The sequence below is a fragment of the Aptenodytes forsteri genome, unplaced genomic scaffold (assembly GCF_000699145.1).
Source record: "Aptenodytes forsteri isolate BGI_AS27 unplaced genomic scaffold, ASM69914v1 Scaffold81, whole genome shotgun sequence".
Classification (NCBI taxonomy): Eukaryota; Metazoa; Chordata; class Aves; order Sphenisciformes; family Spheniscidae; genus Aptenodytes; species Aptenodytes forsteri.
In genome coordinates this window covers 5,603,884-5,627,389 of record NW_008795259.1, presented here as the reverse complement: position 1 = coordinate 5,627,389, position 23,506 = coordinate 5,603,884, and the positions used below count along the sequence as shown (strand labels likewise).

The following is a 23,506-nucleotide window of genomic DNA, read 5'->3' as shown; positions in this document are numbered from 1 at the left end:
GAGGGCCGTTTTCACAGGCAAGCTCCAAGAACATATTCTGACAGAACATTCCCCACAAACAGCAAAAAAAAAAAAAAAAAAAAAATCTTTAATCTGTCAACAGGGAGTTTAGGAGCAATTTGTCCAAATAACAAAAAACTACTTTTTGCCCTTCTGAACTGCAGGAAGCCTTTCACAACAGAAGGACAAAATGAATTTCAGGGTGTGTTTACACACTACAAAGACAAGATTGTCCCCTGTGATGGCTTAATTTTTCTAGCAGGGGCAGCAATAGTAATAAAGAGTGCAGCACAGCTTCAGGATGTGCTGACAAACAGAGCACCACCTCTCCAGGGATCCTGGGCACATCTTGTGGTTTCTGCCTTGTTCCCAGGCTGACGCTGTGGCAGTATCACTGCTATTGTTACCTGAGCACAGATAAATGAAGCCGGCACAAATACCAGCCGGAGTTACAACCACAGGCTCATAAAGTGGCACAGATGTACTCATGTCCCCTGGTTTAAGAAGTCGATATCGTTTCCCCTCTCACACACTCAGATGCACATTCCATAAAAGCTTGCAATATCACTGGTGCTGCCAAGGCAAGCGTTCACAAGTTAAGAAATGGTGACCTTTATGATGCCTGACCACTAGAAATGTAGATTGCTAGCTAGTCTTCTGAGCAACCCTGTTTCCTCACTGCAGCCCTGTTTCCTCACTGCAGCCCTGCTTCTGTATAAGCCTTAGTGAGGAAGACGAATATCCTTCCTTGAGGGTCCAGGGACAGCCCAAGTACGCTGCACGCACCGCTAAGGCAGAGAAGGTAAAAGGGATGGTGACCCTTGTGCTTCCTCTCCAACAAGGAGTCAGATTTCGGGCTGCCATGTCCCTCATTAGTACCAGGTGGCAATACAATGTGCCAAAGGAGACAACAGGCAGGGCACAAAACAAACAGGAAGGCAGAGGGCATCACACTGAGCAAAGGCAGCTTCCTCCTGCTCAGCTGAGCAATATGCAGGGCAGAGTCTCTGTGGTCCCCCTGCCACTGTCCAGCGAGACTTTTGGTCAACCCCACAGAACATCCCATGGTGACAAACTCAAAACCACATGGCTGACAGGGACCTCCTCCATCTCAGCACCATTCGTAATCCCACATGATGAGCAGAGGTTTCAGTCATGTGAGCTGGGTGCACTGAAAAGGGTAGGGAGGGCTAACAGTTGAAAATATAAAAATCTTGAGACAGTGAAAAGAGTGAGGGTAGTTCAAGCCCAGATACAGCACTCTGTGAGGCTGAGCACCCATCCCACATTCTCTCTGAAAAGTCTTTAGAGATGAAGAAAGGACTGGCAGCCATCTAGTCCTACTGCAAAAAATACGTAATACTAAACACACCTGGGAAGCACTGAACTGCAATGGAAGGGCATACAGCCCGCCATACAAATGCTATTTCTGGTGAGGTCAGTGCTACAAAGCTGCAAACTGGTTACATTATAAATGGGTTATTTTTAAAATATTGTACTATAGGCATAGATGCAATATAAAACAAAAATCAGACTTTAAATTCTGCTCATTTTTCTACATTATGGGGGAAAACTGCTCCTTCTGTGTATTGTCAACAAAGAATATTAGATATCTGATTGTTTCAGACAGGACCAACACTTCCATTTATACTCATTTATCACTAAGAAAAGAATTCCTGAGCTTGCAAAATCACTGAACAAAAACCCAAACCATAATAACAAATAGAAGTAACAATGTGATCTACTGGTTTTTTTACATTTAGATTGACATTTGACAATTCTGAATTCTTGCAAACTAGATTTGAAGCCCTTACTAATGCAGAAATATAGCGCTTACTGTACCTCTTAGAAGACAGTTGTGTTGTGACTTGAACAGCTTCGAAAGCACATGATACCAGAACAAACGGGATTACAACCTGTTCAAAACACAAGCTACATTTTGGTCTACAGCCATATTTACAAAACAACCTGGCAGGTTGTGGAAACATTTTCCTGCTTTTGAAATTATCACAGAATGTGTATGTTACAAAAATAAAATATTGGCAAGAAAGGGTAGAAACTCATTTTGTAGGAAGCATGTTTAGTAAATGAATAAAAAACCCCTTCTACAGTCATAGCTGAACTGCAGTGAAATAAGCCATGAGGCAATATGGAAAACTAATTTAAACACATTAACGATCCTCACTTCATTTATCCATTTTAGCACTAGTGATAAATACTTCAACAGGGCTAGAAGACAGAACTATTCAGATCCATATCTCATGTGACCAGCTGCAGAGCTCGAAGCGTAATAGGACAATCTCAACCACAAAAAAATCTGAATATAGAATGTATTCAGTAAGGGAAGGATCACACTGCCACTCCAAAGCCAAGTCAAGCAAATGTAAACAGTTCAGTAAATTAAGAACAAAACAAACAAACAAGTTAGAAACATGAATGTTGCCTTTTGCTCTTTCCAAAGTTCACTTGTAATCCTTAAGTTAGTAGTGTAAATGCATTGCTAAAACCTGTTCTCTCGCATCCAGGTGGTTTGCATTATCCACTTATGTCCTGCAGTATAACACACAGTATACCTGTAACTTAAGTCTGCTTTCTCTGGGACAGAAGCAGCAGAAAGGCAGAGGCAGGAAATACTGCTTATTTTAGCAATAACCCATAAATTCCACATCTCCCTTCCTGTTTGCCTCTTTACCCCTCCGGCAGATCCTTTACTCAAGTATTAGAAAAGAGCTCCCACACCTTGCCTGCAAACAAGCAGTGCAACCCAATCTTTGATAGACTATTAAAAAATATAAAAAATAATATTCATTGTAAAATGACAATCTAATCAGTAGAGCATTCAAAGCCTGTACTTAATGTAATGTAGATAGAGCTAATAAAATATATATATCCTCAATGCTTCTGTAGATAGTCTACTATAGAGAAAGAGCTTATAATTTTTTAGGTAATTTAAGTCTTTCAACATTTAAAATTTCCATTTTAATACAATAAACTGATGTAATGCAGTTAAATTATACTTGCATGCACTTTCGCTTCTCTTGGGAAACAGAGGGATCCGTCTCTAGAAACACTACAAAGGCTGAAAGCTTCACACATGGTTAAGAAGGCTAATGAAACTCAAATACATATATATATGTTTTTGTAAATTGCAAAGTAACAACTATGTATGTGATATATTATTTATTAAACAGTTCTTTGAGAAAATTTCACTAAGGTAAGATTACTAACCTTTAGCACAAGCAAGCCTCCCATCATGAAGGGACTGAACACAGTCAAGAAACAATAGACAGAAGCAGGATCAAAACTAGAGAAACATGAAAAAGACATTACGACATATCCTTGAAATGGCATTTTCCATTAAAAACCCAGAGCATTTAGTTACTCCTGTAACACACTGTACGTATATACCTTTTTAAACAAGGCTTCCAACTTTCTCTTCTCTTGCTCAAATATTAAATTAGCAAGGACAGCCTACCTCACTTTTCTTTCTCTACAGTTTTTCTCTGCTTGTGTCTTTCAAGGTGCATGCTGTTGGTGAGCAGCTGAGCTCTCTCTGCTCATGCTGCCAATAACTTCTAATGGAAATTGAGACGACCTCGTAACCAACAAGCTCAGGCTCTTAGGGAACATGTTACAGAGAGCAGAAATGAAATAAATTATCATTATTCCACTGACTATCGCTTTAATTCTGCTGCCCTGATTTTGCTAACCAGATTTATATTTAGTACACCAACTGCAGGAAGAATTTTTTGTACCCTGTGTCTCAAATCAATGAATAAAATTTACCTGTTAACAGAAGCTATGTTTCCAGTGCCAAAAAAGGCTGTCACTATGAAGAAAACCTAGATGTATTTAAGGAAAATACACTACAGAAATGGCTGCAGTAAAACAAAACCAGTGTTTTCCCCCCTTCATTCCAATTTACTTTCAAAACCCTATCATGAAACTACAAGAAGCTGACCCACTATTACAGCTTTACACTGCATTAAGAAATCCAAAGTATTGTCTAGCTCTACCCAAGATTTCACACATGACTATGTCAATTTTAAAAGACAGGGACTGCCTGGATAAGATCTGAGGCCCCTGCCAGAAAGCTGCAGCTTGTTTTTCCTGGGCTCCTACCTAGCAAGATAGGAACATCCCTGGACCACAATCCCAGCTGTGCATTCAAACACACATGCTTTTGCAGAAAGTAATGACATATACATGTGTACTGCACACCAAAAAGAGATGGCTTTATTGAGGAATTGACCATGGAAGAGGTAGTTGGCTATGAAACAAGACTAAAGGTTCCTATGCTATCCGTCCCATAAGTTTGTTGTCCAAAGATTATGCTGAGTCTATCCATTGCAACATGGGACTCCCAGTTTTTTCCTTACTTGAGGGAGGGAGGACGACTCTGGCAAGATCTGTATAGCTGGAAGTTTTTTTTATAAACCCTACCCTTTTCATCTAGGTACACTTGCTGCTATAGGAGCCCATGAAAGACATTTTTCTACCTCCTGAGCTCATTGGTGCCCATTATAGCTCATGTCTTCAGTCAAAGAATGGTTTTTAACTGCTTTTTTGCATCAGGCAGAGAGTTAGTCAGTGACGATGGCTGCTGTTGCCAGACCTCCCTCTGGTCCTTCCACTCCTGTTATAGCTCCTGCACTGGATCATTTAAGTCTCTGCATAAACAATTTGCTACCAACTGTTCAGCAGAATTGTTGGGATTCTGCATGCAATATTTTGGAAGGATTAGGTCAGCATAACTAAAAAAAATTATGCTTCCCAAGAGTATCACATCATTTCAAGTTTAGTAACACAGAAGTCTAACAGCATAGCACAGTTCTGCCAGTTAAGATTTATAAGAACAACAGTTCTGCAATAAAACAAAAAAATATTAGTAGCACATAGGTCTAATCAAAATGCTAAGCATAAGCAACCTGAATCTTCTTCTGGAAGATCAGGCTATAAGGCCCCTCAGCACATGCTGACTTTTGGGCCCTATATAGGAACCTTGAGACAATCTTAAGATATACAGCTCACAGGGTCATAGTTGCAATGTGACTGCTCTAGTAGAAAAGGTTTCTCTTCTAATACCACTATTTCTAAACATTAAACAGCATCTAAATTAAAAAAGTCACATCTTTTGAGCAGGTGTGTATCATACCTGGTCTCTGCAAAGACGACCTGCAAATTGTGTATTTTTTCAGGAGCTGAACAAAATACATTTAAATGTTTTAGATTAAGATGAGATTAAAGTAGTGCTACATTCAAGTGTTAAAGTACTACTATGCTAGAGCTTTAAAAAAAATACAATTGGATTGTCTGATTTTTGGTTTGGCTAATTTTTAGCATCTGACAGACAGCAGTAGCTTTACTAAAATATTTCTTATTTTTTGTTAAAATAGCAAAATAGCAAATGAAATTGATAAATTTACTGCAAAGCGTCTCAGCTGCTTTTTAGGTATACTCTAAAGCAAACACAAACGTTCAATACCTAGCAAATTGTTTTGCCTCCTTCCTTAGCACTGAACTGCCTTCTTAATGAGGTGTCTGTCACACTTCCTCTGCTGCAGGTTCCCAATGTCCAATAGCGCCGTCCCAAGTTCCAACAGCATAGACTCTGCAACAGTGATCCACCCGCCCAAGTTCCAACAGCATAGACTCTGCAACGGTGATCCACCCTCTCAGATTTGGTTATTCTATGAACTATAAAGACTGTTTTTGGAGGAACCAGTATTCAGATAACTACCTCCCCAGCTCCACTAGAAACCCATATGTTCTAGACTGGCTCATAATTTCTCTCCCACTTGCACACCCATCACCCTTGCTGCCAAATACCTCTCACTTATCTGCAGTCCCACGATGGAAGAGAAAAATGACAACAAACAAAAAAAAAAGACAAAAAAAAAAATCAGCTGCAGTTTCAGTTACAGTACTGCAAAATAACTGCTATGTTAGTGAACAAACAGCTCTTCCCTCCCAAACCCATATAATTTCTAACAGCAGAAACCACGTGTGATATAAATAATTCTAGGCCAGATTCTGGGAACACGTTTCACTAAGAGTCTGCAGGAACATTCCTTCTCATCTCATCTGTCTGGCCATGGCCAATGCCTGCCCCCTAACATTTTCTTCCTAACACACTGCCATACTCTAAAAATGAGAAAATGAGAATGACTTCAATATCACCTTTTCCAACTGATTTGTGAAGGTTGAATGAGCTCCCTTCAGCCAAAATGTAATAAACTAAAACCAAACTGAAAACAGGATTCCTTAGAAGAAAGTTTACCTCAACTGCAATGCTCATAAAGAGACCAAACTTTTCAAAGTGGCCAAGGAGCCAGATTCCAAAACAGTGCAGTTCGTACTGAATTTTTTATTACTTTGTCAAAAAACATAATGTACAAGACCACTGTCTTTTGAGCAACATGAGTCAAATCATCTTCACCAGCTTCTGTTTCCAGTGGTTACCAGGCTATAAATTTTGATGGCGGGGCCTTTTGAAACAAACATCTTTTCCCTGGAACGCAGCAACCGGCAAAAGGATACAAAGAAGAAAGACCTGCGGATGTCATCTAGGTGGAGCTGTCGAAACTGAGTTATATCAGTAGCATAGGTGAAGTTGAAAACAGCAAGCTGGAAAGACAGCAGAAGAAATCAATACCCAATATCAACTGATGTACTTTGATAGAACCACCATATTTTTACTGAAATGAATGAGAAATAAACCTACTTCCCTATCAGCTGTTATTAGAGTAGTATTACGATGAGGACTTCAAATCTTTCCCATATTTTCATTATACTTTAATGAATCTGCCAGAAAGACTGTACAAGTGAGATGATCAAAGGAACAGTGGAGCTTCCGCTGTTATCTACACTAAAAATGAACTTCTATGCCTTAGACTTACCATCATCTTTTTTCATCATAATTATTCCTCCTACACACACGCACTTCCACTGCTCACATGAACATGTGGATAAAGATCCACAGAAATAAAAGACTGCAATTATCCTCATTTGACTTATGTTGTGAGTGAGAATACTAAAATATTCTCCATCTCCTTCACTCAGTTCTCAGCACAATATCACTTGACCTGAAGAAAAATTGTCTTCTTGCAGTTTAAGAGGTCAATGAACTCCTCTTCACTGGGGAAAAGAAAAGATTCAAGTAATAGACATTCAACACTGACAACATTTTAATGAAAAATAATCTCACATCATCAGAGAACTGAGCTGGATTCTCTAATACAAGATTTACTTTGTGGCATATATTAACAGGCATTCTACAGATGATTTTTCTAACCTAAAAATGAGAAGCAGGGGTAAGCATTATTGTTCCTTTCAGTTGAAACCAAAAGTCAAATGACATACAGGGAGTGACAACAGAAAACTTAATTACAGCTTACCTATGTTCTCGTCATTTGCATTTGATTAACAAAGTATTCATCACTGTTTAATACTGCTTTAATAGAATTTTATTTTAAAACAAACAGAACATCAGACCACCATCAGACAAGCATCACAGATGCCTTGTTACAAGATGCAGAAGGTAGAGTGGGTTCTAGAGTGAAAGAGAAAGTACATCCCACAGATGAGACTGCTGTGCTAGAAATAATCATGGTTGCAATCATGGCCTCACACTAAGTGTGCATTTTTTACATTCATATTCCTCCTCTATCAGGAGTCGTCTTAAAATGCTACAAAACATGGTCACACAAAATATCGTAACTATACGTAGCATAAATAAAAAGCGATCCCCATTTTCATTTCTGATATTCAGCCCTGAATTCCTGTTCTCTCTCAAGTTTTAAAACTGTCTCCCTTGCAGGAGAACCACAAAACCACAGCATGTGTCAGGTCCACTCTGGCGACTGCCTTGGCTCAGATTTCACCTCCCGGCACTTCTCCCTAATTATTATGAGCTGCAAAAGGAAGGAAAAGTGTGTACTGCCACTTCTCTTACAAGTAACTCTGGCCACTCCCAGGCATCTGTACCCAGGTTCTCCGTGACCTGCATCAAGGATGGCACATTTGGGAGAAGCGGGGGAGAGCTGTGCTGCACACCTGCCTGGCTCTGAGCACCAGACGATGCTGCAACCTGCACTTCGGATCTAACCGAATCAATGGCATAGCCACAGTTTGTTAAACCCTTGACCTAATCTAAAAGCCAAGATGCAGTGCGAGCAGCGTGGGCTTTGAAAATTGCTGACAATATACTAAATTTTAAGGTGAAAGAAGTTGCACTGATTACAAAACTCCCTCTCCAAGCAAATCTGAGAAGGTGCTAGTTCCAACTTAGTCTCCAGCTCCTTGTCTGTCTAATCAGAAATAAAACTCCATCCTTGAAGAAAGAGTGGAAGGACAAAGTCAAACTAAGATTTCTGGTATTTCCTATGGGTCATTTCAGAAATAAAATTATTTATTTTCAGCCTCTCACTTGTGACTCTGCCATCAGAATAAGAAAAGTACATTGGCATTGTACTTACTCTAAAGAGTTACTGTACCTTATGCTGAATTAGCAGTACACTTGACTAACAGAGCTTTGTAGCCTACAGAATACACCACTAAGTCAAACTGATTTCCTGCATTCCTAGAAAGGGCTCCGACGTGGAATATCTTCAGTAATATAAATCATAGATCTCTCTTACAAGGTCACATTCCTATTTCATAAACCAGCTGATGCTGGCTTCCCAAACTTAAAGAAATGCAAAGTGTTGCTCTATGAAAATCACTCAGAATATATCCTCAAGGAAAAAAAAAGATAAAGCTGATAATTAACCTGATATAGCTATCTGGAGCTATTACCTTTGGTTTGAATGAGAGACCATAGTGCTGCAGTGCTTCTTGCTCCATATTTATCCACACAAACATCAAACCAGACAGAACCAGTGGAAACAGAGCTTCATACCTGAAGAGTAACATAATAATCATAGTAAGTGCAGTCACTAACAACTACTTAACATCAAATACTGACATGTTTCTTTTCTTTTTTCTTCACACAAATGATATAGCAAAGACCTAGGGGCATTCTCCCCCTTGTCTCCCCATTTCTGAGGAGTACCCACAGTTGGTCGGTTGAAGTTTAAAGCCAGACAGTAATTAAATGATAAAAGTAGGAGAAATAGAGGCTGCTTCAGCTTTGTCATGTTTTGCACACATTTTCTCATTTGATGGCTGCCACAATACTGGATGAGTGCCCTTTCTGTCATGATTAATTTTAACAAAACGAATAAAATTAAAAAGAAACAGGAAAAAAGGAATTACATTTGGCACCCATTTTCTGCAAAATGGAAAATTTTTTAATGAGAGCTATTTGGAACTGAGGGGTTACAGTCCAACCTAGACAGCGACTAGAGATTGTCTCTCTTTAGGACGTAATCACACAAACTCATTCCGGTGACCTCAGTCTAATTCCAAGCAGAGGCATCTGTATAATAAAAAAAGCATTACATTTCACTGAAGTGAAATGTCCTTTTCTTTACTATATACCAATCCATCGCAATAGCAGTGTCAAGTCACACTCTAACCAAGGCCACTAAGCTGTTCTAGCCACATCCCCAATCTCAGAGGTGTAATTCTGGCTCCTACAGCACTCAAACATCGCAAACTATGAGTGTACTTACATGAGAGATTAAAACCGCCAGATAATTTAGGGGTGTAGATTATAATTGGATAATATTAGTTTCTCCTTGCCTTCTACATTTCAGTTGCACTTCATGGTGCCTCAGGTTTTTTTTTTTTTCTTTCAGGATAAAATTATAATACTGACACTGACTGTGACACTAATACTGACAAGATTGTAAATTTTTCTTTTTTTTTTTTCCCCTCCTTGGACACACACTTATTTGTCTAAAACACAAAAATCATTCAAGTTAAATCTTGGTATTGTTTCTGTTGTGCCTCCCCACTAGTGTAGCTACAAAGCAGCTTCAAACTGCAACAAAAAATTTTGGAGAGACATTTCTGCTTTAATTATCAAAATGACAAGCAGTTAAACATGAAGACAACAATGGTTGGGTTGTCACAGTAACAAAAGTACCTAAAATCCTCGCAATGGTCTACATTTGCCTACAAATTGAATGTCTTCAACTGAGTCAGTGACAACTGGTTGTATGCAACCATGCTCTTCAGCTGGCTTCAATACTTCCACTTAACTGCACATAGAGAGGTGCTGTAATTACCTAGCCATGCACTGGGTTATCATTACATGGTATAACAGAGCACTGAGGAGAAAAAACACTGGATACTTTTGGCACTGATTGCCTTGTTTTTGCTATGGTTGGTTGGTTTTGGGTTTTTTTTTGGGGGGGGGGGGGGTGTTTGTTGTTTTTTGGTTTTTTTTTTTTTTTTTTTTTAAAGGAATTGTTCCGACGTTTGTTGGTCTATTTGAACATTGTAGGAAGACAGCAGAGAGCTGTCAGCATTTAAGTGGTCTCGTGCAGGGCCAAAATACAAAGAAGGAGGTTATCAGCCTCAGAGAGAACAATATTCATGCTTTATCCAGTAGCCAGGACAGGCTAAGAAGGTTGAGTGTAAGGGTGTGTGCGCGGACGAGAGTAAGATTAGGATCAAAATCTTAATGGGGAAGTGGGAAGAAGGGGAGGCCGGAGATAAAAAGAAAAAAAAAAAAAGATGCTTCATCTAAAATGAGAGTATCCACAAGAGGCAGCTATTGCAAAATGTCTACTGCAAGACATTTTATTCCACTTAATTTTATGTAATTAAATCCAGAGGATAAGTGGGAGGGGAGGCGGAAAGAATGGTTCCTATACTCCCTGTTAATTATGCTCTTAAGAGCTACTGAGTCTGGAAAAAAAAGGGTTGGCTGGCACAGTGTTTTCCTCATTTACAAGCTCTGAAGAGTTGTCTTTAATCCAAAAAGAAAGCAGCCCTACTCTTTATAGGGACTAGCATCCCTTTGAAAAAAGTTACTTCCATGAAAATCTCTCTGAATAAAATTTTCCCTCCTTTTAGGGCTATCTGTTTCCTGTTGCACATCGTTTAAGCTATAACTAGACACCAGTGCTGAGCAGCTGGGAGAGAAGTTATTTCCCTTTGTTTGAGAGCAGAAAAGCACATGCCAAAACAACAAAAGACAAACTAAACTAGATTTTCTTATTTTGGTGCAAGATTATTTGAATACATACCCTTCCAGCCACTGCTTGGTCTAGCTGAAAGGAATGTCAACAAAACAGTGTTTATAAAACAAGGAGGAATATGGAAGTTCCCCTGCAATTTTATTTAGGAAACTAAACAAGGAGATAAATGGTGAGACTATAGCTGGAAGCACACGTTACACCTTTAACAGAAGTGTTCATGAGGTTCAGCAGTTTCACATTTAGCCCTTGATTTTCACATGTAAGACAATCCAAACAGAGTAAGTAACAGTACCCTGTGCTGAGGAGCAGGTAGGTGGACATCAGGGAGAGCAATATGCTGAACAGTCGCTGAAAGAGAAACGTGGGGCTCAGTAACGGCAACACCGAGGAAGAAACTGCGATAAAAAGAGACCCGTCAATCACTATATGCAAAACATTTCATCCTCGGTAACAAGATAACATTCTTCAAATCTTGCCACTTTATGTACAGAAATTCAATACTGGTCATATATGCCCTTCTATTTTCAGAAATTACTTTTGCTAAAGAAAACCCAGTGTTTGGAATGCTTAATATTTATCAAAAGTAATTTTAGTTCTCTATCATTTTAATTCCCTGGCTTTCTACCTCACAGCCTTTATAATTTCTCACAAACTGATGTTAGTAAGTCCTTAAGATTATGCAGAAGCACTACCCCAAAAAAACAGTCCTGTTTAATACTACTCTGAGAACCACTTACCATGGCCCCGAGGACCACCGGCAGCTCAAAGACTGCGGTTACAGAGCCACTGCTCCACTGGATTCGATTAGGAAACCTGCCACAATTTGAGGTGCAACTGAAAATACTGGTAGTAAAGATACAGAAGCTATCAACTTATTAGCTTCTCTACTTGAAAGTTTTAAAACAGGAGCATTTAAGGAACTACAGGGGACCTATCTGTCATGATTCATGCCTCTTGCTTTCAATTTGTAATGTTCATTGCTCAACTGCCCAGCCAGCCCTGGTTAGCAGAGTCCCTGCTGCCCCTAAAGAGACTCCTCTAGCTGGGAAGCTTCTGCAGGTGATGACAGGGCCTAACCATTTGCAGGAGGTGAGGAAAATTGGGAAGAGAGGAAACAGGCTACTGAAAGAGTGAGTAAAGAGGAAGAAAAGCAGAGGAAAAGTGGCCAGTGCTTGAGGCAAGGAAAGGGAGAAGGAAAAGCATTGCTGTGATTTAATCTTTAAACCTGATTTTTTTAATATGAAAATTTTATGTGTTTATAAAGTGCGCTGACAAATAACATCGGTGTGATTCTTCATTGTGGTATAGTGCCCTCACATTACTGAATCATTCAAAGACTGCATCAACAGTAAGTCATAATTAATAATCATTCTATTAAGGAACAGAAATAAAACTATAATATATGGAAAGTGCTCACTTGTGCGTATTGTCATAGTATACATAAGTATTTATAGTAAACATATCAATGAAAGAGAGATGAGGCTGTTTCTAAAACCTGTGCGTCAGCATGTTTTATTTCCTGGCTTTCAGCCTTGGCCACTGCTACAATTACAGAATAAGTGACTTTATTTCAAGGGTGCTCCAGCCTTTCAGCATCACTTGTAGCTTTCTGTACTTAAAGAAGGCCCAACTCAAGAAGGAACTCCAGGGACCTCACCACAAGTCAGAACAGCTGGAAAGAAATTCAGTGTGGCACCCAGCCTCTGTGAATGACACTCAACACATCAGATGTGTATCACTCTCTGAGTGCAATCATAGATGAGAACAGATGAGTGGCTAGTAGGTGATAATTAGCCTTTCCCTTCCATCTCTGATGTGACACATCAGATATTAACCACCAAAACACTTGCAGGTTTCTGACTGACCCATACAAATCTCTGTATGTGTCCCCCGCACACACTTGTGACACCAAAGTTCCTCAAAATTTGGCAAGTTGCTATGATAGATTTCCACTGATGAAAACTTTAAAACAATATCTGCTAACATAAAGACGGTTCTGAAGAACAGGGGAAGCAGCTGGATTAACTTCATGCATCCTCGTTTTACCTCTATGTTTGTGGTTAATGTACACTGCACGAACCATACGACATAACAGCTAAAGCCGGCTGGACACAGGCCTGCAGGAACCCACCCATCGCTAATTCATTTGCCTCGTTCTCCAAAAAACAGTCTTTCTTAAAAAAAATAATTTTAGGCCTAAATTAAAACTTTAAACAGGGTAGGCTTCATATTAATCAGAATGAATAGCTGGGGAGTGGGGAACAATTTGCTAGAAAACTTCAGAAGTCTCATTATCATACTGATGTGACAATAATACTCATATCAGTATTATGAATAAATACTGATAACTGTGTTTCTGGTTATATAAATACACACAGAGGTCCAAAATGAGAGTTCAGTAAGTAACAGTGCCATTCTTCCACAACTAAGCAAAAAGATGAAGAGGAGTTTGACCACCTGTAATGTCACTAACCTTGGAAAAGCTACAGTAGGCCTTGGTACGTTAATTCTTACGGTGCCGCATTTGTGGTACACACTCGTGACAAGGCAGATGCTAGTTGTGTTTATGGTAGTGACAAGGCATTTCCCTCCAACAGGAGTACTGAGGACATCTTGTTGGATGCCTTAGCTTTTTACCTGCTTAGTTCTGTGTTTAATTATGTAGAACAACTTCAGCAAGTACATAAAGCTCCTACCTTGTATATCATATTAACTTTAAATGATTACTTCCAGCCTGAAAGACGTTGCTAAAATACTCAATACTATCATGGCAGCAAGTAGACTTTTTGGGTATACACAGTTTACTTCACTGTTAGCTTTATTTTTATCATAGAAAAATCACTCACAGCAAAGAGGATTTCTAATATACTTTTTCCTCATAACTCTAGACCTCTCTGACTGCCCAAATCATCTCTTAGATGAAAAATGTTTTCCTCTCACCCTTACACAGGAGAGAAAGATAACCTTTACCCTCAATTTCTGCTCCAGTAAGCCAAGCAGGACATCATTGATTTCATTGACTTTACAACTGCAAGGAATTCATCCACACAGAGATCCCCACTTAGCTTAGCAGGCTACGAAGAGTTAGGAAAGCATGACGGAAAAGGAAATGGTCCAAAGAAAGCTACATTACAAAGAGAGCATTGCTTACACACACACTGATCACAATCAGTTGTATTAATCTTGAATCCATTTGCTCAAACAGAAGCAGGATTGCTAAAACTGACAAGATCTGCTTAAGTTAAAACAATGTCACCAGTACAGGAATGCACAAGGCATCCAGCAACTAGATAACAAGAGTCATAATCCTTCTGTTAAGCTATGTTTAAATTCCCGGTCTTGACTTTTAGCAAAGAGCTGCTATCAAACTTTGCATGGGATATGTTTAGCTCTAAAACAAATCCCACGTTCCGTATCACTCAGGGATAAACAATGCTTAACATTTTCTAATGGAGCCCTACAGAAATTATTTTATAGCTGAAATACGAAAGTATTGCTTTACTGTATTCCGTAACCCCAGTGACAAGTACATTTGGTCTGTTTAATCATCCTAAGATTTTAATTTTAGAGTGGTGAAAAATCCATAGACTTCTAACTTGTTTTTTTCTTTAATAATTATGTTCTAACAGATATTAAACATACATTAGCATCATTAGTTCAAAGGTATTTTGCAAGGCAGCTCTGAAAAGCACTTCCATACCCCAAGGGTCTCCGCCATCAGCTGCAACAATCTTTCCTCACTTCCCTATGCTTAACTGGATTGCTTGCAGAACATCTCAGATTGCCCTTTATCTTGCTCCAAGTGAAACAAAAAGGGAATTTACACCATTATATCCCTAAAAAGGGTCTTCAAGATATTCAGAATATTCAAAACAAAAGATAAAGCTACTTGTAAATCAAAGTTGTTCGCATTTTATTACAAACCTACAAAGGAATAATATTTTAGAAGACTTTCTAACACATTCCTCAAAAAAAACTCACTTAGGCAAGAATAGTGAACACACGGAAAAACTATTAGGAGTCAAATAAAGGAATATGTGTGAAAGTAAGACGTTAATAGAAAAGTGTCACTGCCCCCAACCCAAACCCCACAAACTATCAGCATGTAAGTTTGGGAGGTAAGATGTTCTTACCTAGAGTCATCCAGCTAATAATTTGATTCAATACAGGCAATCCCTGTTTGTTCTTAAGACTGTCATGGGTACTGCTCACAACGTATGTCGAAAGTGCAATACTCAACATCTAGAAAGAAGGAATCAGACAAAGAAACACATAATTAATGTATGGATCTCTGCCATCCCATACTAAATATGTAAATATGCTTTAGAGTTGCATAAACACCTCATCTGAATCAACATAAGAACGTGAAGTCTGATATGTAGTGTCGAGTATTTCTAGCTTTTTACAATTTATGCTTTTAAAAACTTCCTTCTAGGATTTTTTTTTATTCTTATTATTTATTTGTGCTATTTTTAATTAGTTTAAACAAGTGTCCTGGATTACTGATTTGACGAGATATGCTCTTTGTCAAGAGTAATTACTTAAACACTCATGTAAACCACAGAAAACATATGCCCCCAGTTTTTTGAGGAGCATTTGTCCTCAAACAGCAACCATGAAGAACTAGCAGAACCTCTGGCTTTAAGGCAAGAGCTTTGCATGAGCAGCACAGCTCCTGTAAGAAGAGACAGCAGCAGCAGAGCAGATTGGAGGTGGATTTTAAGAGATGGAAAGAAGCCGCAATCTTAGCAGAGTGTTCAAATGAAATTGTCTGAACCACCTCAAGCAGAGCCCTCTGCCCTGGAGAAGCAGTGAAGCTGAAGAGGGTTTTTTTTTTTCTTGACTAATTCAGGAGACACCATTCACTCATCAAGTAGGTGCAAAAAAGCTTGGGAAAATTACCCCATGAGTCAGTTATTTTTGAAAGATAACAATTATCCAAGAAAATACCTGAGCCAAGTTTTCAATAACTGCTATTTATTCACAACTCTGCAGTTCCACTAAAAGGCAAATCAAGCATGCACGGTACTTTGCAAACATGTGCTTTAAAACTGCATTACAAGATATAATTGCTGTTGTGGCTTTTTTAGTGCAAAGCAACTACACAGCGTTCACATCCATAACTTTTTACCATATGAATAGCTGCCATTCCCCTGCCAGAGCAGCGATACCTAGTGGTACCTGCCCAGAGGATACACTTAGCAGTCAGCATCCTTTTTTGGCCTGGTTTCACAGGTGCTCAGTATCCGCTGCTTCTATTTAATTTCAGGCCACAAGAACATGTAGCTTATATTTCTGTGTGACATCAGTAAGCTAGGTCAAAGCATTAAGCCTCCAAAAGCTCAGGGAACTGGCCCCTTTAGACTTCTGATGTTTATTTGGGATGCTTTTGCTGTTTTCAGGCCAGATATCTCCCCTTTGACATTTCTTTTCAACTTCTTTTAGCGTCATGAGCTCTGGTAATCTCTCTGCTATCCCCTAGCCACTGGTGAAGTCACTTTGCACTCACTTTGTGTCATCATCTATAACATACCTTGTGCCTTGGAAGACTTGTGATGACCTGGGCATGTTAGTAAACCCAATTTACTGCTGCTAGATCTATGCCAGTGTCCAGGGAAGGGCTCAGCATCTGCTTTTGAGACTCCTGTGTTTGCAGTTTAATGTTCAAACTGCTCTCAGCTTTTACCATCTCCAGGACTGTGGAACAGCACAGAACCAAATGGAGATGCAAACTGAGGTCTCCAGCTAAGAATCTGTCTTCTTTCCCCCTTTACAACCTTCTTTGAAGTTCAGAGAAGTTCTTGAACTTCCAGCTTAAGAGCTGGCCTCTGAGAAACACTCATCCATAGGTCACAGCTAGAAAGAGGAAACCAAGGATGACATCTGCAGTCCCAACACCTCTTTGCGAGCAGCTCTGGCTGGGAGCTGTCCTAAGCATCTAACGTGATAACAACCCATAGAGAGAATGGTAGGAGAACCAGCATCATCAGCTGGACAATATACAAGGCTGGTTGAAAACAATCCTCCTGTCCCCAAGTTCCACTGATGTGATGTGGATTCCTACTGTATATTTCTCCTCCTAATTTAGAGGAGAAAACTAATAAACTGACCACCTTGGACTCACATGAAGTTCAAGCCTCCTAGGAATAATAACTTGGCCCAATATTATCAAGCCAAAACCACTGTTGTTTCCATTGTAGTGCAGCAAAAACTGGACTTCACCTATGAAACTGCTGGCAAAGAGAAACTGCTGTTCTCTCCAGAAAAAAAATTAAGTTGTACAGTAAGCATTGCAGCAGTCTAGCTGATGGGATTATAAATAACTCCTGTTTTCACCATTCCTGAAGTCTTAATGACTTCTCAAAGATCATAGCATTGTTTAGGCTGGAAAAGACCTTTAAGATCATTGAGTCCAACCATCAACCCAACACTGCCAAGTCCACCACTAAACCATGTCCCTAAGCACCACATCTACATGTCTTTTAAATACCTCCAGGGATGGTGACCTAACCACTTCCCTGGGCAGCCTGGTCCAATGCTTGACAACCCTCTCGGTGAAGAAATTTTTCCTAATATCCAATCTAAACCTCCCCTGGCGCAACTTGAGGCCATTTCTTCTCGTCCTATCACTTGTTACTTGGGAAAAGAGACTGACACCCATCTCGCTAGAAGACAGAAGTAGCATTAACCAAAAGACAATTCTCTCCTTGTCATAGCAAACAAAATTCAGCAAAGAAATGTTATTCCTGCTTTAATGATATCAAGAGAAAACCTGAGAAACTCTTGGCAATTTTCAGAAACTGTGAGGGTGTAATTAGTATCTTCTGCCTCAAGCAAACAGTGACATGTATCAAAACTTCAAAATTAGGTCTAAATATAACAAGTTTTTGTAACAGAAATGTAAATGTAACCACATGAAGTTATTCAAGCTTGCATTTCTACTATTTAAAATTTCTTTATTTATACACTTTTGCTGAAAAATCTTTTTGATCATGCTGTCTGGTTGTCTGGGACTTTTTTGTTTCTTTAAGCTAATATCCATGTTGGAAATCTATAGTGTGTAGGTACAAAAACCAGTGAATAAATGAGTAGCCTGTAAACGGCCTCCCAGATGCATACAGGTATGTAGTTCATACTCATTCGCTAAGGTGTACACTCTGTCCCATCCATGGAGAAGCCAACACAAAAATACATAGTTCAGGACCGGATCGGAGGGAATTATCTTTTGTGTGGAGGACTACACACAAACTGGTGTGTTTTTTGCCTACTTTGAGGGTCTCTGCCAACTCAGGTTTCTTTTTGACCAAAAGGAGAGCAATTAATGTAATGGAACAAGCTTTGTTCCTTACCAGGCATGATATTTTCACTACAGGCTAATTCCCAGATGGAAAAGGAAGCTCACTTGGACAAGAAAAGAAAGTTGTCTTCAGAAGAGAAAAAAAAAATTCGTCATAAGCACAACAAAAAGCCCATATGCTGAATACCTCTCTTTCTCTGACTAAAATAGGAAGAGAACTTAAAAGGGAAGTGTCTTTATTCAGATGAAATTCCAAAATAACTTGTGAAGAACAACTCAGGCACACAAGAACTACTTGAGCCTTTGGGAAATATTTTTTTTTTGTATGAAAATACATCTCATCCCAAATGAGCAGATGCAAAAATTTGAGGTGAGGTGAAATGAAAGATTTAAAAGAGGGTTCTTACACACAGACACTGCCAAAACAAAGAAAAGGATAAAAAAAAAACAACCAAAAATAAAGAGCCAGGGGATCCTGATCAGAGAAGTTTGGCCAGATCAGTAGGCTTTTTGCTAAAAGGAAAAAAAATAGAAACACCAGCTATTTCTTCTCCATTGTGTAATTCAAAGGCTTTTAGTCAGAGCTGAACCTATAAAAGATGTTAGCAGAGTGGCTAAGGGAATCCCCAAGACAAACCATAAAGAGTATGAGGAAGGGACGCCGTATTTCCCCTTCCACTTCAGTCAATACTTGGAGGAACGTGGCACACAAAGAAGAAATACCTGTAGCAAATTAATCTATCTTCTCATTCCCCAAAATGAAGAAACATCAAACAACCAATCTTAGTTTCCTGTCTAGGAAGGAACAACATTATCAGAGGAAAGCATAACCTTCAGTGACTGCCTCCAAACACCACATATGGGGGAGCTGCAAAAACTACTTTTAAGAAACTCCTCGTCAGATGCAAAGCAGGAACCTGATCATGTGTGCTTATGTATATGAATGTCAGTGCCCTGATCACTCTCTGTCATTGTAAAATAGGTATGTTTCATCTGACTAGAGGATTCATCTCACCCTTAAAACTGCCTGGGAGTTGTAAACCAAAATTCATGTGTTCAAAATGCTCCAAACCAGCATTTTTGAAGATTACCCCCTTCCCTGTCCCCACTAAAAACTCCAACTCAATAGAAAAAGGAGAACAAGGGAATTCCATTGCCTAGAAATACTAGTCTTCTAACAAACATTTTCCTTCCGTATTCGTGTACATTTCAAGGCAACTAAATGCAACCTAAACTCAAACCAAGCTATTTACTTAGAAATGGGTAATGCCTCTGTAATGTCCTTTTCCCCCCTCTAAGTCTGATAACCTCCCCCCCAATCCTTTCCTTACCCAGAGTTTGAATGGTGGATCCCATGTTTCCCATTCCCAAGTAAGCTTTTGAAATAAATATCTAATAGAGACTAGTAATTAGATGTCACTATTGTAAAATATCCTCTGATTAAGGAGCAATTTGAGGAGCTTTATGATCTTCTTAAAGGTTGGAAGAAAAACGAAGACATTACTCCCTGAACAAGCAGCCAGAACATTTTCATCTAATTAAGTATCTCAGGGCTCTATGAGTGAATTTTCTGATTCTCTAAAGTTGGCTCAAGAATAGTCTGGCATTACCTTTTGACTACAGATCTAGTTCATCATCATCATAATTTGTTAGCTTCTCCACAAAGTTACACTGCATGAGATGCTGCAGCAGTTGTGTGGCAAGTTGATGTTGGCTGGCTGCCAGATGCCCACCCAGCTGCTCTCTCACTCCCCCATCCAGTACAATTTGTTTTCAGGCATTCCAGTGAGAAATCCCCTGCTGAGTATATACTGAAAATATCTGTCCTAAATGCTTAAGAAAGGAACTGATACCTCTTTTCCACAGTTAAGCTGGAAAAGTTAAGAGAAACCACCAGCACATTATACGCGTGTGCATGCTCAGGTAAAGGCATTTCAAGCATTCATTATTCTTTCCCCTCCTCCTTTTAACCAATTTGAGCTCCATACCTAAATCACTGATATAATGAATGCATTGCTTAGCTCAATAAGAAACACCAGCACGTAAGTCATAACCAATAAAGCTGGTCCTGAAATAAAATCATTATCTTGTAATAAGTTTAAAAAAAAATAAAAAGAGGACAGTAGACATGCACGGTATTATTAGAATCTTAAAGGCTCTCTAGAACTTAATTAGCACCTACTATGAAAAGATCTACCTATTTCATGAAGCTATAAAGAAAAAGATCTCATCTTTCATTTGAAAGAAGATTTGACTAACAGAAAACCGGCTCAGTATCAGTCTCACATTGTTATTCAACAGCCAGAAACTGGAAAGAACCTCCTGAACCAGCAAGCCTGTCCTTAGTGTGCGTGTGCAATTCCTGCAAAGGTCACTGGAAATTACATACACAGACTGAAAGCAGGACAAACTCTCAAACTCTGAGTAGAGCATCAAGCTGTGCATGTACATCTATGTATCAATACACATAAATATGCACAGGATGAGCTTTTGGGAACACAGCATTACGATATTTAAAAATGCATATTACCATGAGCACATGGTCCTCTTGAAATAGTCAAGGGGAAAACTCTTTAGGAACAATCATTTTCTTCTTGAAAATTGTGGCCTTGGTAGGAACAAATTCTTAGAAAGTATGTAAAAATTTGCATGTAAAAACCCTCTAACATTCAGAATTACCTGAAAAGTAGCAACTGACCTGATAAAAACGTACTTTCAGATCTTCGTTATTTCTGTACTTATTTTCGCTTTTACAAAGAGATGCCAATGAGGAGCAAGAGATCAAGAAAGTCAGCAAACCAGTTGCTATTCTGTAAAAACAAACAAAAGAACAATAAAATCCCAGGAAATATCATGAATAAATTCAGGAAATTTTCATAGAAGTGTTCTTCACTAAGATGAAATAATTCATTACAGTATCAAGACTTAATACATTAAGGAAACTTCAACATCCAGCTTTAGAAAAACAAAATCCAATCCACAATCAAGTGTGGTTTGTTTGGGGTTTTTTTGTAGCAGTTGGTTGGGGTTTTTTGGGGTGGGTTTTTGGGGGGGTGTGGGGGGTGTGAGGGGGATGGGTTTGTGGGGGTTTTTTTGTTTGTTCTTTTTGGTTTTTTGGGGGGTGTGTTTTTTTTTTATTATTTATTTTATACAAGCTGGCCATCCACAAATACAGTTATGCTCTTTTCATGGCAGTGGCAAAAAAAAAATTCTCCATTTTGGCCACGTGTCTGATCTGTCACCCATTATTTTTAGGTACTTTCGATTACCTCCAAATAATATTTTGAACAAAATAGTAACAATGATTGGTGATCTAAAGTTAGTGGTTTCAAGGTTTGTCAGGTTTGTCATCTAACAGGGTAATTACACCATCATTACTATCAAATACATAGCTTTGTCTAAATGCAACAGCAAGACTAACAGGAAGATTGTCACTCATCATGTAAACACAGGAAAGAAAATACTGCTTGACATTATTGAGTAAATCTGCTAATTATGACACTGTTCCAAAATAACAGACATGGTTCACTAAAAGATCAATACTAATATCACCTCCGATTGTCTCCCTTCAGTCATCAAGCAAGCAGAGGAACTGTAAAGACGGCAGAAGTTTTTGCATGTATTTCTCTGTCATGCTACAACCTTGACAGGGAAGTAGTCAAACCACACAGCCCTCACTTCCACTTGTCCCCTGGCATCTCCACTGAGAGACTACTGACAAAAATGTCCATTTGTGACTGTTCCACTCGTGTTTCCTCAGGCACAACAAAAATGTACAAATACCTCATATTCAGTAAAATCAGGCTACATGGGCGCATCTCAACAGCAATTTCCAAGTAAAGATTAACCAATACAGGAACACAGTTGTAGGCTACTTACTCACAGAATGGAGGCTGTGAGAAAGGGAGTATAACTTACAAACTTGTTGAGGGTGCATTCTGTCCCATCATCTAGGTCAGTAATGAAGACGTTAAAACAGCATTGGCCCCAGTACCAACCCCTGCTGTACACCACTAGTGACTGGCCTCCAGCTGGACTTTGTGCCACTGATTACAACTTCCAACTCTAGTCCAACTCCCTACTCGAAGCAGTGCCAACTACAGCAGGCTGCTCAGGGCCGTGTCTAGCTGGGTGTTGAATACTTCCACTGATGGAGACTCTACAACCTCTCTGGGGAGCCTGTTCCAGTGCTTGACCTCCCTCGGTGTAAAAAAAGCTTTTTTCTTATGCTGAAATGGAATTTCCTGTACCTGAATTTTTGCCTATTTCTTGTCTCTTCACTGGATACAGAAAAATCTGTTTTCTTTACTCTTCTCCCCCAGACAGGTATTTATATACATTGGTAAGATCCTCCTGAGTCTTCTCTTCCCCAGAATAACCAGTTCCAGCTCTCTCAATCTCTCCACCAGGATAAGCAGTCCCAGCTCTCGCTCGTTCTCCTGTGACAGATGCTCTAAATCCTTTACTCATCTTAATGGCCATTCTCTGGACCTGGTCCAATATGTCCACATCTCTCTTTCCAGAGAGCCTAGGCGTCTCGTCAGGGCTGAGTAGAGAGGAATAATTACCTTTCTCATCATCATCCTGGTGATGCCAAGGATACCACTGGCCTTTCCTGCAAGGGGCACATTGCTGGCTCGTGTCCAAACCAGTTGGTCCCAGCCTGTCCTGGTGCATGGAAATTATTTCTGCTCAGGTGCAGGACTTTGCACTTCCCTTTTTTTAATTTCATGAGCTTCCTGTCTGCCCATTTCTCCAGCCTGTTGAAGTCCCTTTGAAGGGCAGCACATCCATCTGCTGCACCAATCACTTCTCCCAGTTTTATATCACTTCCAAACTTGTTGAGGGTGCATTCTATCCCATCATCTAGGTCAGTAATGAAGATGTTAAAACAGCATTGGCCCCAGTACCAACCCCTGTTGTATACCACTAGTGACTGGCCTCCAGCTGGACTTTGTGCCACTGATTATAATCCTTTGAACTTGACAGTTAAGCCTGTTTCCAGTCCACCTCACTGTCCACTGATCTAGCCTGCACATCATCAGTGTATGAGGATGTTATGGGAGACAGTACCAAAATCCTTACCGAAGTCAAAACAAACAACATTCACTGCTCTCCC

The 23,506-nt window shown here is 39.4% G+C and overlaps 1 protein-coding gene across 1 annotated transcript in view; it reads right to left on the bottom strand.

Annotated features, from left to right (window-relative positions):
* PIGN (phosphatidylinositol glycan anchor biosynthesis class N) overlaps nucleotides 1–23,506 on the bottom strand; it is a 96,189-nt gene that overhangs the window by 11,623 nt on the left and 61,060 nt on the right. Inside the window, exons 18-25 of the mRNA XM_009279210.2 lie at nucleotides 21,086–21,197; nucleotides 15,224–15,332; nucleotides 11,383–11,485; nucleotides 8,797–8,899; nucleotides 6,541–6,627; nucleotides 3,787–3,842; nucleotides 3,229–3,304; nucleotides 1,843–1,916 (exon numbers count right to left, since the gene is read on the bottom strand). Coding sequence (XP_009277485.1) covers nucleotides 1,843–1,916; nucleotides 3,229–3,304; nucleotides 3,787–3,842; nucleotides 6,541–6,627; nucleotides 8,797–8,899; nucleotides 11,383–11,485; nucleotides 15,224–15,332; nucleotides 21,086–21,197 — 720 coding nt within the window. The remainder of the gene's footprint in view (nucleotides 1–1,842; nucleotides 1,917–3,228; nucleotides 3,305–3,786; nucleotides 3,843–6,540; nucleotides 6,628–8,796; nucleotides 8,900–11,382; nucleotides 11,486–15,223; nucleotides 15,333–21,085; nucleotides 21,198–23,506) is intronic.